Source organism: Rhipicephalus sanguineus, chromosome 1 (assembly GCF_013339695.2).
Source record: "Rhipicephalus sanguineus isolate Rsan-2018 chromosome 1, BIME_Rsan_1.4, whole genome shotgun sequence".
NCBI classification, from domain to species: domain Eukaryota; kingdom Metazoa; phylum Arthropoda; class Arachnida; order Ixodida; family Ixodidae; genus Rhipicephalus; species Rhipicephalus sanguineus.
Window position 1 is genome coordinate 110,484,893 of NC_051176.1, and position 18,392 is coordinate 110,503,284.

The 18,392-nt window shown below is 49.7% G+C and overlaps 1 protein-coding gene across 1 annotated transcript in view; it reads right to left on the reverse strand.

The window, feature by feature from the left end:
* The window catches only part of LOC119395908 (putative helicase MOV-10), an 80,164-nt gene that overhangs the window by 42,103 nt on the left and 19,669 nt on the right, over window positions 1–18,392 (reverse strand). The window contains exon 5 of the mRNA XM_037662928.2: window positions 13,690–13,806. Within this exon, the coding sequence (XP_037518856.1) occupies window positions 13,690–13,806 (117 nt within the window). The remainder of the gene's footprint in view (window positions 1–13,689; window positions 13,807–18,392) is intronic.

Genomic DNA, 18,392 nt, shown 5'->3' on the forward strand with positions numbered 1-18,392 from the left:
CTTTGAAAGTGGCCGATGTTTGGGCGTCCGTCTTTCGTTGAATGACGGTGCAAATGCACGCTGCTGGCCGAGCGCTGCGGCGGTGATAAAGCGGTCACGAATGCGAGGAAAAAAAAACAGCAGTTTGATTCTGATTCATGTAGATAGGGCGAAACGCGACAGAACGATGAAATGCCTCGACGGCTGCTGCAATTCGAGATTTCTCTCCCCCGGCTCTACTCGCGCGGCGTCGCGTCATGGAAGAGGAGGTGACTATCACGTGACCGTTCTATGGTTTTACAGGCTATTCTCACGTCTTGGACCGTTAAACAATGCATATTGAATTTGAATTTGATCGAGTTTCGACCAATCCCATGCAGCTCATAGAACGCTCGCAGGCTTTACCGGGCATTTGATCTGGTTGTCTGCGGCAGCTTCGAGTGGGCGAGGAGAAGCGTCGGCGCGCCGGCGTCTTTTAATACTTGTTTTTTTTCGTCGTTCGCGCTTCTTGGGTGAGCGGCTGGGGCCGTGCTATCGCGGTGCCGTTTGAAAGTGGCCGCGCACACGCTTTGTTGACGCGTTCGTTTGTCGTTTGTGACAAAGCAGCTGACATGCCGTACTCGAATGAGCAACGAGTGGATATGGTTCTGGCCCTAGGTGCATCACGCGGAAACAGAAGGCAGGCAGTCAAGCTGTTTCAACGCTGGCATCCAGGTACGCGGCCGAGCTCCATGACCATTGTGCGTACTTATGAAACGCTGAAAGAGACTGGGACATTTACCACGAAACGGCACAAATCTTCAGTTTTGGGCGAGGAAGTGGAGAGGAATATCCTGTCCAAGTTTTCTGCAGACCCCCAGGCAAGTGTCCGTACTGTGGGTGCTGAAGCTGGCGTCCCGAAATCTTCGGTGTGGAGAATACTAAAGAAGAGACAACTTCATCCCTACCACGTGCAGCTGCATCAAGCATTAGAGCCTCGCGACTTCCAGAATCGCACAGACTTTGCAAACTGGATCCTAATCAAGACCGAAGACCCAGGCTTCGTGAACAAGGTACTTTGGACCGACGAAGCTAACTTCTCGCGCAATGCTCAAGTGAACCTCCACAACGCTCACTATTGGAGTGACAAGAACCCTCACTGGGTTTGGCAGGCGCGTCACCAATATTGCCACGTGCGTTTCTTATTATCACTTTCGCTGTATTCGGTTTTTGCCCACAAAGACTGTCAGCGACGCTCAGCGCAACCCGCGTCTCATTGTTCGAGAAGCTTGTCGATTATTGTAGATCATTTTGTTAAGATTGCGCGCAAGACGCGAACGCTCGAGCTTATTCTAGAGATTGCGCGACAACCAGCGATAACGCTGCAATATTCTGCGGCACATGCATAAATGCCGACGCGCTTCACCGCTTGTCAGTTGATCGACGGACGACGCCCTGTTCGCCGCTATCATTGTACAGCGTGTATTGCTGTAGTGCTAGTTCTCATTTTCCGGCCACAAGTTCGGCCAAATAAACAGTTTCATCCTGCAAACGCCGACTGCTGTCTTCGTCGACGTCACGACCACGTGACATCTGGTGGAGGTGCTGCTTCTTCCATGATCCGGACGCCCCCGCGAAGCGCTGACCCAAGCCCAAGCCGCGACGAGGACGACGGCAAGGAGAACCCGGATCGTCGAACAAGCAGCAGGCAGAAGAGACTGCCGCCAGAGCACGGGCTCCTTCCCGAAAAAGACAGACAGTCGCAGATCCCAACATCGACCGCAGCGACGATGACCGACCCCGTTCAGCCTGCGCCGATCCTTCTTCGGCATCCCAAGGAGTTGCCAACCTTCCGCGGGTCGTCGTTTGAAGACCCGGAGACCTGGCTTAAAACATACGACCGTGTCGCCGCCTTTAACAACTGGACCAATGAAGACAAGCTGCGTCACGTGTACTTCTACCTCGAAGACGCGGCCAGAACCTGGTTTGAGAATCGGGAGTCCTCACTGCAGACCTGGGATCTTTTCCGCAGCGCCTTCCTGCACACGTTCACAAGCGTCGTCCGCAGGGAAAGAGACGCTTCTTTGCTGGAGACCCGGGTGCAGACGCCAAACGAAAACGTCACCATCTTCACGGAAGAGATGACTCGACTTTTCCGTCAGGCCGACGCTGCGATGGCGGAAGACAAAAAAGTTCGCCTGCTCATGCGGGGTGTCAAACAAGAACTTTTGGCGGGACTTGTCCGCAACCCGCCCACGACGGTCGCCGAATTCCTCACCAAGGCTACGACTATTGAGATGACACTGGACATGCGGACGAAACAGTACAACCGCTCGCCGCTGTCTGCAACCAATTCCGAAGTGCACTCACTAGCCACCGACGACTTGCGCGAAACCATCCGAGCGATCGTGCGGGAGGAGTTGCGCAAGCTGTTACCTTCGCCGCAACCTCAAGTGGATTCGATCGCAGACATTGTCCGCGAGGAAATCAAAGAGTCACTGGGTGTTCCTCAGCCGGCACCGCCGCAGCTTCAAGCAATGAGTTATGCTGCTGCAGCCCGACGCAACGCCCCCCCTCCTCGCCCGCGTCAAGACGCCGCGCCGCCCCAGCAGTTCCGCTGCCAGGCACCACCGCCGCCACCACCGACGCCATACCGCCCGCCACCCGGCCAGCGATACACGCCGAGGAAGACCGACGTTTGGCGCGGCCCCGGCCATCGTCCACTCTGCTACCACTGCGGAGAAGCTGGCCACACCTACCGCCGCTGCCAGTATCGACAGATGGGACTGCGGGGGTTCGCCATCGACGCGCCGCGTCCACAACAGGGTGAACGACCACGTGACATCGCCGACTATCTGGCAGGAGCGCAGTGGACCCCCCGAGGACCTTCCCGATCGCCGTCGCCAGGCCGCTACGCCTCTCCCCGACGCCGCCAGTACACTGGCCCGTTCCGGGGCCGGTCTCCTAGCCCGTATCCGGAAAACTAAGGGCAGCAACCGATGGAGGTGCGGTTGCTGTACGACGAAACCTTCAGGACACGACGCGAACCAGACAGAGCCCTGACGACGAAACATCACGGACCGAAGTAGACCTTACGACGCAACTTGGAAGCAGGGGAACAAACCGACGTAGCCGTGACCCGACGCCACGTACTAACTGCAACTCAAGACGACGAACTAGCGACCTCGACGTTCTTATCGACGGCCACAGCGTCACAGCCCTTGTCAATACCGGAGCCGACTATTTAGTCATCAATGGGCCGTTCGCCGCAATGTTGAAGAAAGTTAGGACTGCTTGGGAGGGCCCCGAGATCCGGACCGCTGGAGGCCATCTAATAACGCCGTCTGGAGTCTGCACAGCGAGAGTCACCATTAATAATCGCACTTATGCTGCGAGCTTTGTAATCTTGCAACATTGCTCGAGGGATGTCATACTTGGCATGGACTTCTTAAACAATCACGGCGCCGTCATCGACCTAAGAACCAAGTCGATAACTCTATCGTCGGAGAAAGCGACACCGCCGGATGCGAACCCATGTCAACATGCCCTGAACGTGCTCGAGGATCAAGTCACCATTCCTCCTAGGTCCAGCATCATAATTCCCGTCGGCACCGAAACGGCTGAATGCATCGAAGGTGTCATCGAGAGCGATCAGCGTTTGCTGCTAGACCGTGACATTTGCGTCGCAAGAGGCATTGCTCGGCTGTATGAAGGAAAAGGAAGCGTGATGCTAACGAATTTCAGCCAAGAATACAGACACTTGAGCAGGGGCACGACGATTGCGTACATCGAAGAAATCTTGGCTGTCAGCGATGCGTTTGCCTTTTCACATTCTGACGAAGCTACAACGACAACCGCAATGCCTGAGCCATCCTTCGACGTAAACCCCAGCCTTCCCGCCCGCCAACAGCAACAGCTCCGATGCCTTCTGAAGAAATACAAGGACCGTTTCTCGTCATCAAGGGTCCAGCAAACGCCCCTTGCTAAACACCGTATCATAACGGAAGAAAATGCTCGACCACTCCGTCAGAGTCCCTACCGGGTTTCGACGCGCGAAAGGGACGCCGTTAAGAAACAAGTCGACGAAACGCTACACGACGACATCATCCAGCCGTCCAAGAGTCCGTGGGCGTCTCCCGTAGTGTCAGTGAGGAAGAAGGATGGAACCCTACGTTTCTGCATCGATTATCGACGCCTGAACAAAATAACGAAGAAGGACGTGTACCCTCTTCTACGGATAGACGACGCCCTGGATCGACTCCACAACGCGAAGTACTTTTCGTCGATGGACCTCAAGACCGGCTACTGGCAAATCGAAGTTGACGAGAGAGACCGAGAAAAGACGGCCTTTATAACACCAGACGGCCTGTTCGAGTTCAAGGTCATGCCCTTCGGTCTTTGCTCGGCACCTGCGACATTCCAACGTGTGATGGACACAGTGCTGGCTGGCTTGAAGTGGCAGACGTGCCTCGTGTACTTGGACGACGTCGTTGTGTTTGCCTCAAGCTTTGACGAACACCTCCGGCGCCTAGAAGCCGTACTTGAAGCAATCAAGACCTCCGGCCTCACCTTGAAGCCTGAAAAGTGCCGCTTCGCGTACTAGGAGCTCTTGTTTTTGGGTCACGTTATCAGCAGGGATGGTGTTCGCCCAGACCCGCGGAAAACAGCTGCCATCACTGCCTTCCCGCCACCCACCGACACGAAAGCCGTGCGCCGTTCTCTTGGCTTGTGCGCCTACTACAGGCGCTTCGTCAAGGAATTTTCACGAATCGCCGAGCCGCTAACTCACCTCACGAAGACCGACGTGCCATTCAAGTGGGAAACGGCGCAAATCGAAGCATTTGAAGAACTGAAACGACGCCTTCAGATGCCTCCAATACTAGCGCATTTCGATGAATACGCCGATACGGAAATCCACACCGACGCAAGCAGCGTAGGACTCGGGGCCGTCCTTGTGCAGAAGACTGATGGGCAGGAAAGGGTCATCAGTTATGCTAGCCGGTCGCTATCAAAGGCAGAAACGAACTATTCCACAACAGAAAAGGAGTGCCTAGCGATCATCTGGGCTACATCCAAGTTTCGCCCCTATGTCTACGGCAGGCCCTTCAAAGTTGTGAGCGACCACCACGCATTGTGTTGGCTAGCTAACTTGAAAGACCCTTCAGGTCGGCTCGCACGGTGGAGCCTACGACTTCAGGAATTCGACATTACCGTCGTGTACAAGTCCGGACGAAAACACTCTGACGCCGACTGCCTGTCTTGTGCCCCCGTCGACGCACCGCCGCAGGACGACCACGATGATGACAGCTTCTTGGGAACCATAAGTTCCGACGACTTCGCTGAACGACAGCAAGCCGACCCGGAACTCAGGGGCCTTGTGGAATACCTCAAGGGCAGGAGCGCCGTTGTTCCGAAAGTATTCAGGCGTGGATTGGCGTCGTTTTTCTTGAAAAATGACGTCCTCGTAAAGAAGAACTTCTCCCCGGCCCGGGCCAACTACCTTATCGCTGTACCTTCGGCACTGCGACCAGAAGTTCTGCAGGCCCTGCACGACGACCCGACGGCTGGCCACCTCGGCTTTTCCCGCACGCTCGCGAGGATAAAGGAAAAATACTACTGGCCACGCCTTGCTGCCGACGTCGCCCACTACGTTAAGACTTGCCGAGATTGCCAGCGATGGAAGACACCGCCGACTAGGCCAGCGGGACTTCTGCAGCCAATCGAACCACCTCACCGGCCGTTCCAGCAAATCGGGATGGACCTACTGGGGCCGTTTCCGACGTCGACTACTGGCAACAAGTGGATCGTCGTAGCAACTGACTACCTCACCCGCTACGCCGAGACAAAGGCCTTGCCCAAAGGCAGTGCCGCCGAGGTAGCCAAGTTCTTCGTGGAGAACATCGTCTTGCGTCATGGCGCCCCAGAAGTCCTCATCACAGACAGAGGTACCGCCTTTACTGCGGACCTAACTCAGGCGATCTTCAAATACAGCGAGACAAGCCACCGCCGCACCACCACCTATCACCCGCAGACCAATGGCCTCACCGAACGTCTAAATAAGACCATTGCCGACATGCTGGCCATGTACGTCGACGTTGAGCACAAGACGTGGGACGCCGTACTTCCGTACGTGACCTTCACTTACAACACGGCCGTCCAAGAAACGACGCAGATGACACCGTACAAGTTGGTCTACGGAAGGATCCCGGCGACGACGCTCGACGCCATGCTACCGAACGTCACCGACGAAGAAAATCTCGACGCCGCCGCTTACTTACAACGTGCCGAAGAAGCTAGCCCGCCTGCGCATCAAGACCCAGCAGCACACCGACAGCCGTCGCTACAATCTTCGACGACGCTTCGTGGAGTACCAGCCCGGCGACAGTGTCTGGGTCTGGACGCCAATACGACGACGCGGACTGAGCGAGAAGCTTCTTCGACGATACTTCGGACCGTACAGGGTACTTCGACGTCTCGGCGCACTCGACTACGAGGTTGTGCCCGACGGCATCACGAACTCTCAGAGGCGCCGAGCTCGACCCGAGGTCGTGCATGTGGTGCGCCTTAAACCGTACTATGCTCGTTAACGCACCTAAGGACTCTAATGTTTGCTTGCTTTATTAGTTTTCTTTGTTATTGCTTGTACTCATGTTCTGTTGTAAGCATCGGGACGATGCTTTTTCAGAGGGAGGCATTGCCGCGTGCGTTTCTTATTATCACTTTCGCTGTATTCGGTTTTTGCCCACAAAGACTGTCAGCGACGCTCAGCGCAACCCGCGTCTCATTGTTCGAGAAGCTTCTCGATTATTGTAGATCATTTTGTTAAGATTGCGCGCAAGACGCGAACGCTCGAGCTTATTCTAGAGACTGCGCGACAACCAGCGATAACGCTGGAATATTCTGCGGCACATGCATAAATGCCGACGCGCTTCACCGCTTGTCAGTTGATCGACGGACGACTCCCTGTTCGCCGCTATCATTGTACAGCGTGTATTGCTGTAGTGCTAGTTCTCATTTTCCGGCCACAAGTTCGGCCAAATAAACAGTTTCATCCTGCAAACGCCGACTGCTGTCTTCGTCGACGTCACGACCACGTGACAATATCAATGGTCGTTCAATGTGTGGTGTGGCATTTATCGTGGTACTATAATCGGACCTGTCTTCTTCGACAGCACACTTACAGGCGAACAATATGTCACGGATATCTTGGATGGACCACTTGAAAATTTTCTGTGCGAAGTTCCACTGGCTAGGATTAAAGATATCTGGTATCAGCATGATGGAGCTCCTGCGCACGGAAACAGCAAAGCGTGCAATTGGCTGGATAAAGTTTTCCCGCAGCAGTGGATAGGGCGGCACGGGCCCATTGCTTGGGCAGCAAGGTCTCCAGATTTAAACCCCCTTGATTTTTTTCTTTGGGGGTACGTCAAGAGTCAGCTATACCAGGCACCAACCACAACATCAGGTAATCTAAAAGAAAAAAAAAATTTCAGGCCTGCGCTGAAACCGCAGCACAGTCACAGCGAAAGCTGGAAGAGCGGCGTTGTAAGCTCTCTTGGGGCTACAATACAAGTACACTAGAAAGGTACCCACTACGCCATAAATCACAATTTTTGTGACGTTGGGAAGCACCTACTAAGCCATTATTCGTCATTCTGCGGAGAAGCGAAGCACCAGCTACACGTCTGTAAGGCATTATGTGCACTTTGTTGACGCGACGACTGATGACGATGAAGAATTATGGCTCAGCCCTTTGTAATGGGTTGGAAGCTTTAAAGGGGTGGTGCCACTAAATTTGTGGCTTGTGCATTCTTTGCTGTAAGCGTTTCCTATAGCTCTAGGAAGCATGATGCACGCACCAAGATTCATGTATTCTCGCTAAATAATGTAATATCGCCTTTTGATGTGGACAACTTTCGGTTTCGGTTTCTGGGCACCGAGGTTGGGCAGTGACGTAGAAGTGTAGGAGGCGTGGTCACGTGACCACACAAGGCTGTGACGCACTTAGCCAGGAAGCGATCGAAACTCGGCGAGTGATGTAGCAATTGATGCTTTGCCGGTACCATAGTGAATTAGAATATATTCTAGTTCACTACAGCCGGTACATACATTGCGGAAGTGGCGGAGATCCGGAGGTCACTCACATTACTGCAGCAGACTTGGTGTGACGTCACTACAACTTTCGTTGACCATCCCACAGATCTACGTCAGTGTTGGCGCGCTAGCGATGGGTTTCGATCGGGAGAATGGGCATTTAGGTACACTTTGGAAGTGAATTAAAATATGTTCTAAATGTTTGCAGTGTCCGACCCTTCGTGCGGAATGTCCCTGCATACAGAGGAAACCCGCAAGAGGCTTGTTATAGCCTCCAAATTTGATGGCACCACCCCTTTAAACGGCCCGCCAGTTATGTAATTTGCATTGGGTGACGCCCGCTCGCTATTTCCCTCTCCCGTCATGCTGTATAACATACATTGACGTGGGAGAGAGACGGGGGGGGGGAAGAACTTTACTGAGACCACAAGGAAATGGATCATCGCTTATGGGCTTCCTTGGCAACCAATACAAGTGCACTTGCGAGGAACCCACTACGCTCTGAATAATTGTAATTTTTGAGAAGTAGGGCAGTAGGCACTGTGCCATTTTTCGTCATTTTACGGAGAGCCGTGGTACCTGCTAAACACATGTAAGGCATTATGCACACTTTGTTGATGCTGTGCCTCATGACGACGAAGGATTATGGCAGGGCCCTTTGTAATGGCTTGGAAGCATTTCACAACCTACTCGTTGCGCAATTCGCATTGTGTGACGCCTGCTTACAGAATTCGCGTTGTGCGACGCTTGGTGCTTATTTTACTCTTCTACCATGCTATATTGCATATGCTAATGTGGTTCCTTCCCGACATGAAGCCTGTATGGGCTTCCCAAGCAACGCTTAGCGGCGCTGCTGCTCTTGACAGGCAGCGCCATCTCTGGCAGAAAAAAAGAAACTGGGGTGTGAGCAGCGCGCGTTTTCCCTTCTCTCCACCGCGTTGCCGCTCGCTTCTGTGCACGTGCAGAGCTCTCGCGGTGCACTTGCGGCGCGTCGCAATGTACCGCTTGCAGTGCAGCTTCAGAAGGATTTTCAAGCTTGACTGGCACTTCCGAAAAGCGAACTTGATAAAATGAGAAAGGCTCGTCAATCACGTTAATGGTGAAGAGCAGACGATCGACGACAACGACGCCCGACTCAAAGCGAAATGCGTTTCCCAATCGCGATTACACCGTGTAGGACGTATACCTCGAGGTAAGTCTCATTCTGTCATGTTAAAGATGAATAATGGTCCACATGCACTCCGAAATGAAGCCGTACACGCTATCGATGTTCTGCGGCGTGGACTACGAATCATACGATTGTTGTTTTGATATGGCATGCTTACAGTAGCAGCCGTGTACTTTCGTGAACAAACGTTTGCGGCATGTGAAAAAAATATTATACGGCCATGGCACTGCTTCCTGAGAAGGTTAGAGTCAAGTCCTCTGTGCCGCTGGAGAATCACCCGCCGATTAAGACGCGAGGCAGCTAGCTGAGCTTTAACCACTGTGAAGCAAGATGAACTGCTTGCCTCGTTTTTTCAGTTCTCGCGTCATGCTTGCAGTCTCTTTTTATGATATCGACTTGACAGGCGTATAAAACCTGTTGCGTGAACGCGGCTAGAAAATCGCACAAAGTCAGAAGGTGGTTACTTCAAGGTTGCAATTGCAAAGCATGTATCAAGTGCCAGTTATATTTAGCGGCTTAAATATATATCACCCTAATAAAGTGACAAAAACAAAGCAAACCTGCAGAACGATGTCAAAGCTTGGTGAAAATGCACAGACGTCCGTTCCGGCGTGATAAAGCAGCCTTCCCGACGCGTGAAATGCAGGCGCCGAACTTCTGACAATGTGCCGAGTTCAGTTGAATTCAACCAACCGTGCAACGCTAACGGTATAACGCGAATGTGAACGTTCAACAACGACGGGTAGGTCTCACGAGCACGGGGAATCAAAACACAAAGTTGCTTCACCTACAACCGTAACTGGACTTTTAACAATGCGAGAAGACAGCGAGTAATCATTACTGTAGTCGCTGCGTGCATGCGCCGCATTACTTACCGATTCAGGTAGTCGGAACGAACGAAAGCGATGAACTCAGACAGCCAAAATAGAAGGCGACACAGCGCTGTCAGCTATACACGCTTGCCACCTATATTTCTCGTGCGACACGCCCGGGAACCGATACAGTTTAACCCGTGAATTGTGTGCCTTGGTGTTGTCTGCACTGTTGTAGCTGGCCACTAAACCGCAATACTTCGGACCACGCTTGCGCTTCCGCGAGGTTGCTTCTGCCATCGCGGAAATGCGCAGCTTCACACAGCAAGCCTCTCGGTTCAACGTACCCAGCTGACGGCCCCCCAGTTAGCCGCACCGAGAGAAGAACGCGTGCGCACGTGCGCTACCGCTACCGTGGAAGGCGCTGAGTCGGCCGCACGAAGGTTCAGAGCTTTCCGACAGAGCCGCAGCGCGGCTGGCGCGGCGCTGTCGTCGCGCCGCAAACTTGAGCTTGGGTTCCCTATAGGACCTTTTTGCAAAGCAGTTTCAAGCACCGGCATGGCTCAGAGGTTGAATACTGGGCTCCCACGCAGAGGGACCCAGGTTCGAACCTCGTTCCATCCTGGAATTTTTTTCTTATTTAGTTTTATTTTTCTTATTTCGAGCGATACTGGTTACGGACACCGGCGGCAGTGGCGGCGGACAACTACGGCGCCAAAAACGGCCGGTGAAATGATCTCATAACAGCTTTCGCTGTAAAATAAGACAAGTTTGCAACTCCATTCCCGAAAGCATGGTCAAGAACGTCACGGACAATCTGATAAAGAGATGCCAGAGTTGTATTGCAGCAGATGGCGACCTCTTTGAACATGTTCTGTAATCGCGGCTCAATTTTACGAGCACCGATCACTGAAAACAAAAAAAAGTCTCCTCATGCCGTTGGCCTGCCAACGCCACCCGTGACTAGCTTCACGTCGTCGCCTCCTTTTACGCATCTCAAGTTCAGAAGAGACAATAAAGCTATTTTTTTGTTTTATTTATCCGTCTCGGACGCCTATCTCGGCAGCGCTCGGCCAGCAGCGTGCATTTGCACCGTCATCCAACGAAAGATGGACGCCCAAACATCGGCCACGGCACCCTGTCGCTTCCCCGTAGCAGCCGCGGGCGACCTCGTTCACCAGTTGCACGTTTGAGAGCAGCACTATAGCAGTGCACTCGCGGCCCGTCACGTGGCCTCTTTTCAAATTTCGCGGGCTTTCTTTACAACGTGGAAAAAACACTGCGAGTCGTATCGTACAGGAAACAATTCAGTCCATGGTTTCTAAAAGTGCTTTACAGCTCAGTGTTCATATTTTGGGTTTTCAGCCAATAATTAAAAAGTTAGGTAATTAAGAATAATTAACTAATTAGTTTAGGGGAAAATAAAAAATAGCCTGAGTATCTATAGGCTAGTGCGAGTAGTATACGTTTGGTTCAATTTGCCTCTGAAGTGCCTTTCGTTTTCAAAGTCTTGGCACAAGTTATGTGGGACACCCTGTGTGTATATACATATATATATATATGTATAGATGCTGAAGTGAAGTGGACGAACGAACGAAAAACGATGCTTTATTGCCAACGTTGCGGCCGGGGACCGGCCTTCGTCAGGGCACACATGCATATGACTGTAATGCGTACGTCTTAAATAAGGACATGGCAGGGGGCGCCCCCATTGTGCATATTCACTGCTAACAAATTTTTACACAGAGGCATTCACTGTTAACAGACAGATATTCAGACATGCGCAGTCTCGCAGTCGTACTCGATGAAATCCATATGTTTTCTGGATGTCACAGTGTCGCTATGTGGTGAAAAAATAGCTACGAAGGTATACAGGAAACCAACCGACGTTCACCGATATCTTCATTTTAAAAGCAGCTATGTTAAACATTGTAAGACTAGTATACCCTACAGTCAAGCACTTCGCCTCAAGAGGCTGTGCTCTGAAAATGCGGACTTTGCTAAAAACTGCGATAGGCTTCGCGATGCCCTAACTGAACAAAAATATCCGCCTCAGATAGTGAATGACGCGATCATGCGTGCCGATGCGATAGACCGCAGGGCCCTTCTAAAACCGGGTGAACAAACTGTGCAACGAAAACACACCAATTTAGTTTTGACACATTCCGCGGCGATTCCAAATGTTAACGTCATTCTTAAACAGCACTATAACATACTAATGCAGAGTAATCGTCTCAAAGACGTCTTTCCGGAGCCTCCACGAGCAGTCTATCGACGATCGAGAAACCTACGGGACATACTAACATCATCTAAAGTAACAACGCCTGTCCATGTGGGATGTCATCCGTGTAACAAGACACGTTGCAAGGTGTGCCCCCAAATGAGGACATCGCAAATAGTTAAGAGCGCTGCATCAAACTTTACTTTAAGAATAAAAGGCAATTTCGACTGCGACACGAGCAATGTAATTTACTTGCTAGAATGCTCAACGTGTAACCTTCAATACATTGGCCAAACGGAGACCCCTTTCCGATTGCGCTTTAATAATCATAAGTCGCATGTCTTGGGCCTGCCTAGCCTTCCCCTGTCCAAGCACGTCGCTACGCCAGGCCACTCTTTTGACAACCTAACCGCCACAATACTCGAATCCGGGTTTAAATCGCACTACGAAAGGGAGGTTCGCGAATCTTTTTTGATTCATAAGTTTAATGCCATAGCATCTGGGATCAACGAGAATCCGGGCAGGTTAACATTTTTGCCAGTAAAAGAGATAAATTCATCATCGTAGTGCGCGTGCACGGTTGTTTGCTGCCGTGATCGAATCTTCGGTGACATCCGCCCAATCATTCAGGTGACCAGAATGCGCATGTAAACTTGCTATCATAATGTGACGTCGATGCTGGTATTTTGCTCGTGTACATTTCGTTGCAAACAAATGTGACTTATCAACATTGTATAGATTTTATTTTAATTTTTTTATTTTTTCATTGTGTCACAAGTGTGGTGATATTTCAACCACCCTACATACTATCGCTATTTTATGTTTGGGTTTGCTTTGTCACATTTTCAATATGTACTGCTACTTCGCTATTTATGCTATCACCATACAAAATACTGCGCATGTCTGAATATCTGTCTGTTAACAGTGAATGCCTCTGTGTAAAAATTTGTTTTCAGTGAATATGCACAATGGGGGCGCCCCCTGCCATGTCCTTATTTAAGACATACGCATTACAGTCATATGCATGTGTGCCCTGACGAAGGCCGGTCCCCGGCCGCAACGTTGGCAATAAAGCATCGTTTTTCGTTCGTTCGTCCACTTCACTTCAGCATCTATAATTCTACCGAATCCAGGAAGACCTTCTATATATATATATACACACACACACACACACACACACACACACACACACACACACACACACACACACACACACACATATATATGTGTGTGTGGGTGGGTGGGTGTCTGTGTGTGTACGTGTGTGCGCGTGCGTGTGAGCAAGTGCCAATTTATCAAAATGCAACACCAACAAGCCACAACATGAAAATACAGTGCATACCTTTAGACTAAAAATGTGCTATGGTAAATACCCAATTATGGTTCTGCATTACAGGAACAATTGTGTAGCTTTCTTTACCCGCACCAATGCTTACAGTGTATCCTGTAGTTGCCCCAGCTGTTCATCCGTGATGTTACTCCAAGGCTTCAGGCCATGCTTGTGGAACTTCTTGAAGATTGCAGGAACTTCATATTCTTGTCTGAACCTGGCTCTAGAGATAGCATGTGGAATCCAAAGAAGATAACATTCTAAATGCAATTTCACTCTCAGGAATACCATTTCAGAACACTAGAAAGTCTTGCACACAAATTATAAGCACTTGTTACAATGGTACCAGCTGCTATAGGGTAGTACCAATGGCTAAATAATTTGTGCATTATGCTTGTATAATAAATGGTCATGGAAGTTTATATAACAAAACCTACGTCCTGGCCTTTCTGCACAATAGAAATTCCACTTTTAAATGTTCATGCAACAGTGGTGCGTTGCTATGAAGAATATGTGCAATGCACCTGCAGTACAGTAACATACTACCAGCATTACATGTGGATGCACTTAATAATAAGATAAGTTTACCTAAAATGTACTAATGGAACCTCCTTCCTAAAAATACTAAGTGTGAAATCACTACAAACAACAAGGCAGAATTTCAAATGTATCATACCAATAGGTCATTTTCAAAACATTCCAATAGGACATATGAATAGGACACTTTTAAAAGCTAGTGGAATAACCAAAATCAGAAAGACTAAAAAATGCAGGGACTGTTATTAATGAACATATCTCATAGTCATGTTATATGTAAGTGCATAGACAACTATCTGTACAGGCTCTATCCACCGTAAACTGTGTGACCATTCTGTATGTATTGGACTCTGCCCTTAGACTCTGTTCATTCTTTATATGCCGCATATTACATATGAACATAGTGCTTCTGATTACTTTTCTCTTTTCTTATTTTATTCGTCCCAGTTTCTTGTTTTTCATAATTTCAATGCTACGACCATGCTGATGGCATAGCCGGCTCTAACATAGCCTACCTTCCCATGTTTTTTCATATATAAATAAATAAAAACTAGAAGATACAGCGATATATGCACAATATCAACAAATTTGTATTTAGCCCAGATTAGATTAGAAGATGCAGTGAGGAGCGTGAAAATTAAGATGACCGTGCCACCACCAGACTCGGTAGTAAAACAATTCTGAAGAGACGTAAAAGATTCTTGCAGAACTCGTCTCTGATGAATGAGAATGTGCAACAGCATTTCGGTGTTAACGTGAACTACGACAGAATTCGCAAGTTTGAATATGCTTGCTGTGACCAGGCCTACAACGATTTTTGTGCTCTGAATAATCAGCTGGCTATGAGAGAGTGCAGGACTGTAAGGATTAATATAATATAATATAATACAATATAATATGATATAATATAATATAATATAATATAATATAATATAATATAATATAATATATATATGTGTGTGTGTGTGTGACAAAACGAAAGTTTCATATTTTGTGATGACACCTTTATAGTGACCTATTAAAACCATGCGAAATAAGTGCTTCACATAAAAGCTACTATCTTGCTACAAGCAAGGCACTTCAGTGGTGGAGTGCTCGTAAAGCACCCATATCATAACCATGAGGTTCTAAGGCCTATACACATTGGTACAGCCTCAAGGCCACATAGTTGCCGCATTTTGGAAAATGGGTGGGTGTACACAAAAAAATGCTATTGAGCTACGATTTCCTTATGACAAGATATCCACACTAATACAGTAGAATCTCGATGATACGATCACGGCTAATACGAATTTCGGGATGATACGAATTTTTCTGTGGTCCCGGCCAAGGCCCATTAATTTACAACGTGCTTGAGTACGGTTGTTACGAACTGATTTTTGACCCGCGTCGTTTGATACGAATAAACGCCGCCCCACCCAACGCAACGTTGGCCCCACCGACGGCCGCGGAAGATAGCAGCGTGCACTTACGGCGCTGGAATGCGTGCGGCGCCGCCGGTTTGGCACGTTGCCAGCGCCGCCGGCGAGCAGCGCGCGACAGCCTCCAAGATCTGCGTGTATCGGAGGCCGGAGTGTGCCTTTTGCTTTCTCTTGAAGATTACAGATGGCGCTGGCCACGTTTTTTTTTTTTTTCTTGGTGCGGAGGCAGGCCGGCAGGCGGAGACGCCGGAGAGGGAGAGGCACGGCCCGCGGGAGCTTCTTTCTTCTATGCGTGCCGTCGGACAGAGTGGTTGTGGTTGCTGTGCTCGAGCCCGCGTTCTTGCTTTGTTGTGATAGTGCCTTTTTTGCCGAGTGGCAGCAAGCTATGTCTCGCAAGCGGAAAGCCCTCTCCTTTAAGGAGAAACTGGACATTCTTCGAAAGGTCGATGAGGATCCCAAAAGAAAACGCACGGAGTTGGCTAAGGAGCTAGGCCTCGCAACGTCGACATTAAGCACAATTGTTGGACAGCGGGACTCAATAATGAAGAATGTGCTTTCATTTAACGTCAACGCGAGGCAAGCGAAGACAGCCCAACACGTGAAGCTTGAAGAAGCTCTTCTGACCTGGTTTAAGGAGGTTACTGCAGCTGGTGTGAACATCGATGGCAAAGTGTTGCGTGAGAAAGCCGACGAGATCGCACTTGCTCTGCGCATCGACGGATTTCAGGCCTCAGGTGGGTGGCTGCACCGTTTCAAGACGAGACACGGTCTCGTTTACAAAAGCGTCTGTGGGGAAGCGAAGAAGGCTGACGAGACCGTTGTTAGCGACTGGCTCGCGAAGCTGCAGTCACTCATCTCTGGGTATGAGCCTCGTGATGTTTTTAACGCAGACGAGGCTGGCCTGTTTTTTAACCTTCAGCCTGAGAAGAGCCTTTGCTTAAAAGGCGAAGCGTGCCAAGGAGGCAAGAAAAGCAAAGAGCGAATAACGGTGCTTTTGTGCTGTAACGCCGACGGGTCGGAGAAACTTAAGCTGACGGTAATTGGCAAATCCCAAAAGCCTCGGTGTTTCAAGCGCGAGAGCCATTTGCCGTGCGTCTATCGCGCAAACAAAAAGGCGTGGATGACGGCGGCCCTGTTCGAAGAATTTCTGTCGCTCCTTGACAGAAGGATGGCCTGCAAGAATCGGAAGATTGTTTTGATTCTTGACCAGTGCGCCGCCCACCCGAGGCAAGTAACGCTCCAAAACGTCAAACTGATCTTTTTGCCCGCGAACACGACGACGCACCTGCAACCGCTTGACGCTGGAATAATAAAAAACCTCAAGCATCATTTCAAGGGCCTTCTTGTGCGCCGCCTACTTGCCAATATTGACAGAAAACACGAAGGCGACCTGCGAATAAGCCTCCTGGACGCCATCCATTTTATCGCTATGGCTTGGGATCGAGTAACGCCGACTACCATAGCAAACTGCTTTGCGAAATGCGGCTTCTTCAGGAGTTCCGAAGAGGTGCCCTCAGAGCAGGAAGAGCCAATTGAGGGTTGGGAACTGCTTGATGCTGGGTGTACAGCTGAAGACTTCTGCACGGCGGATGACAACCTCGCCACTTGTGGTGCGCGCACGGTGGAGGATATTGTTGAGGAGGCCACATGCGAGGTTGCCGATTCCAGCGATGATGGCGACAACATAGACGAGGGCGATGGTGAAGGACCACCACCGGCGGCTGAAACGCTGCACGCGCTCGACGTCCTGAGGCGTGCTGTGGCCGCTGATGAAATCAGCGACGACACGTGCACGCGTTTTTACGGATTTCAAAGAAGTCTGCTGAGTGACTTCGCGAAAAAAAAAGAAGCAGAAAGACATTAGAGATTTTTTCTGCAAGAAATAAATGTTTTTTTTATGTGTTCCTAAAAATGAGTTTGCCTCTGACTGTTAATATAGCTAGTTTTACATGTGTTTCGGTGATACGAATTTCGGCTAATACGAATATTTTTCGTGACCCCGCGGGATTCGTATCATCGAGATTCTACTGTATTTTCCTTTGCACAATGTGAATGAGTCTCGAACCCTCTAGGGACACATCTCAGCACACCGAAGCTCCAAGAGCACTTAAATCTGTGGCAAGCACAGCAAATTATGAAATGTCAAGATGTCCGGAGTGCCTTTGACGAATGGCTGAAGTTACTTTGAAGAGATATAGGAGACTATTATCCCCTTCAGCGGCAGTGTGTACAATTGTACACATCAACTTCGGAGGCATGTCATGCCCTGCGTGTGTCTTCAAATGGTTTGAAACTCATTGTGCACATTTGTGCACGTTTCCTAAGTGGATAACTAACGATCATTTAACTTCATTGTGCTGCGTATTGCTGCAGAGGATCACTTTGCTGGAGACACTACCATGTTTGACGATCGTTCGACGTGCCGCGTTCCAGGAATGTCAAGAGTATTTTTCCTTGCTTGAAGCGAATACAACAAGAAAACAAACTGGGCATGCATTTTGGGCTTAATATTTGATTATTTTTATGTAAGAATTGAAGCCAACTGATTGCAGTGGCAGAATAATTAGATATTTACTTACTGAACACCATGCATTTTTAACTTCAATACAATAAAGCACATTTATCTGCGATTTCAAAAGAAAGTTTCACTGCTCCTGGCTGAGGCTGAGGCAAAAAAACAAACGTGGGCACATGTTATATTACAAGTAGTGTTTGTGAATGTGCCTTTCAAATCGTGAGTGCAGCTGTAAAGAGACAAGAAGCACAGCAGCATTATTCTGGCAGTGGTGAAGTTAGCTGGCCGTGGCTTCAGTTATTTGTCACCATATATCCGAGGCCATAAGCTGGTGAG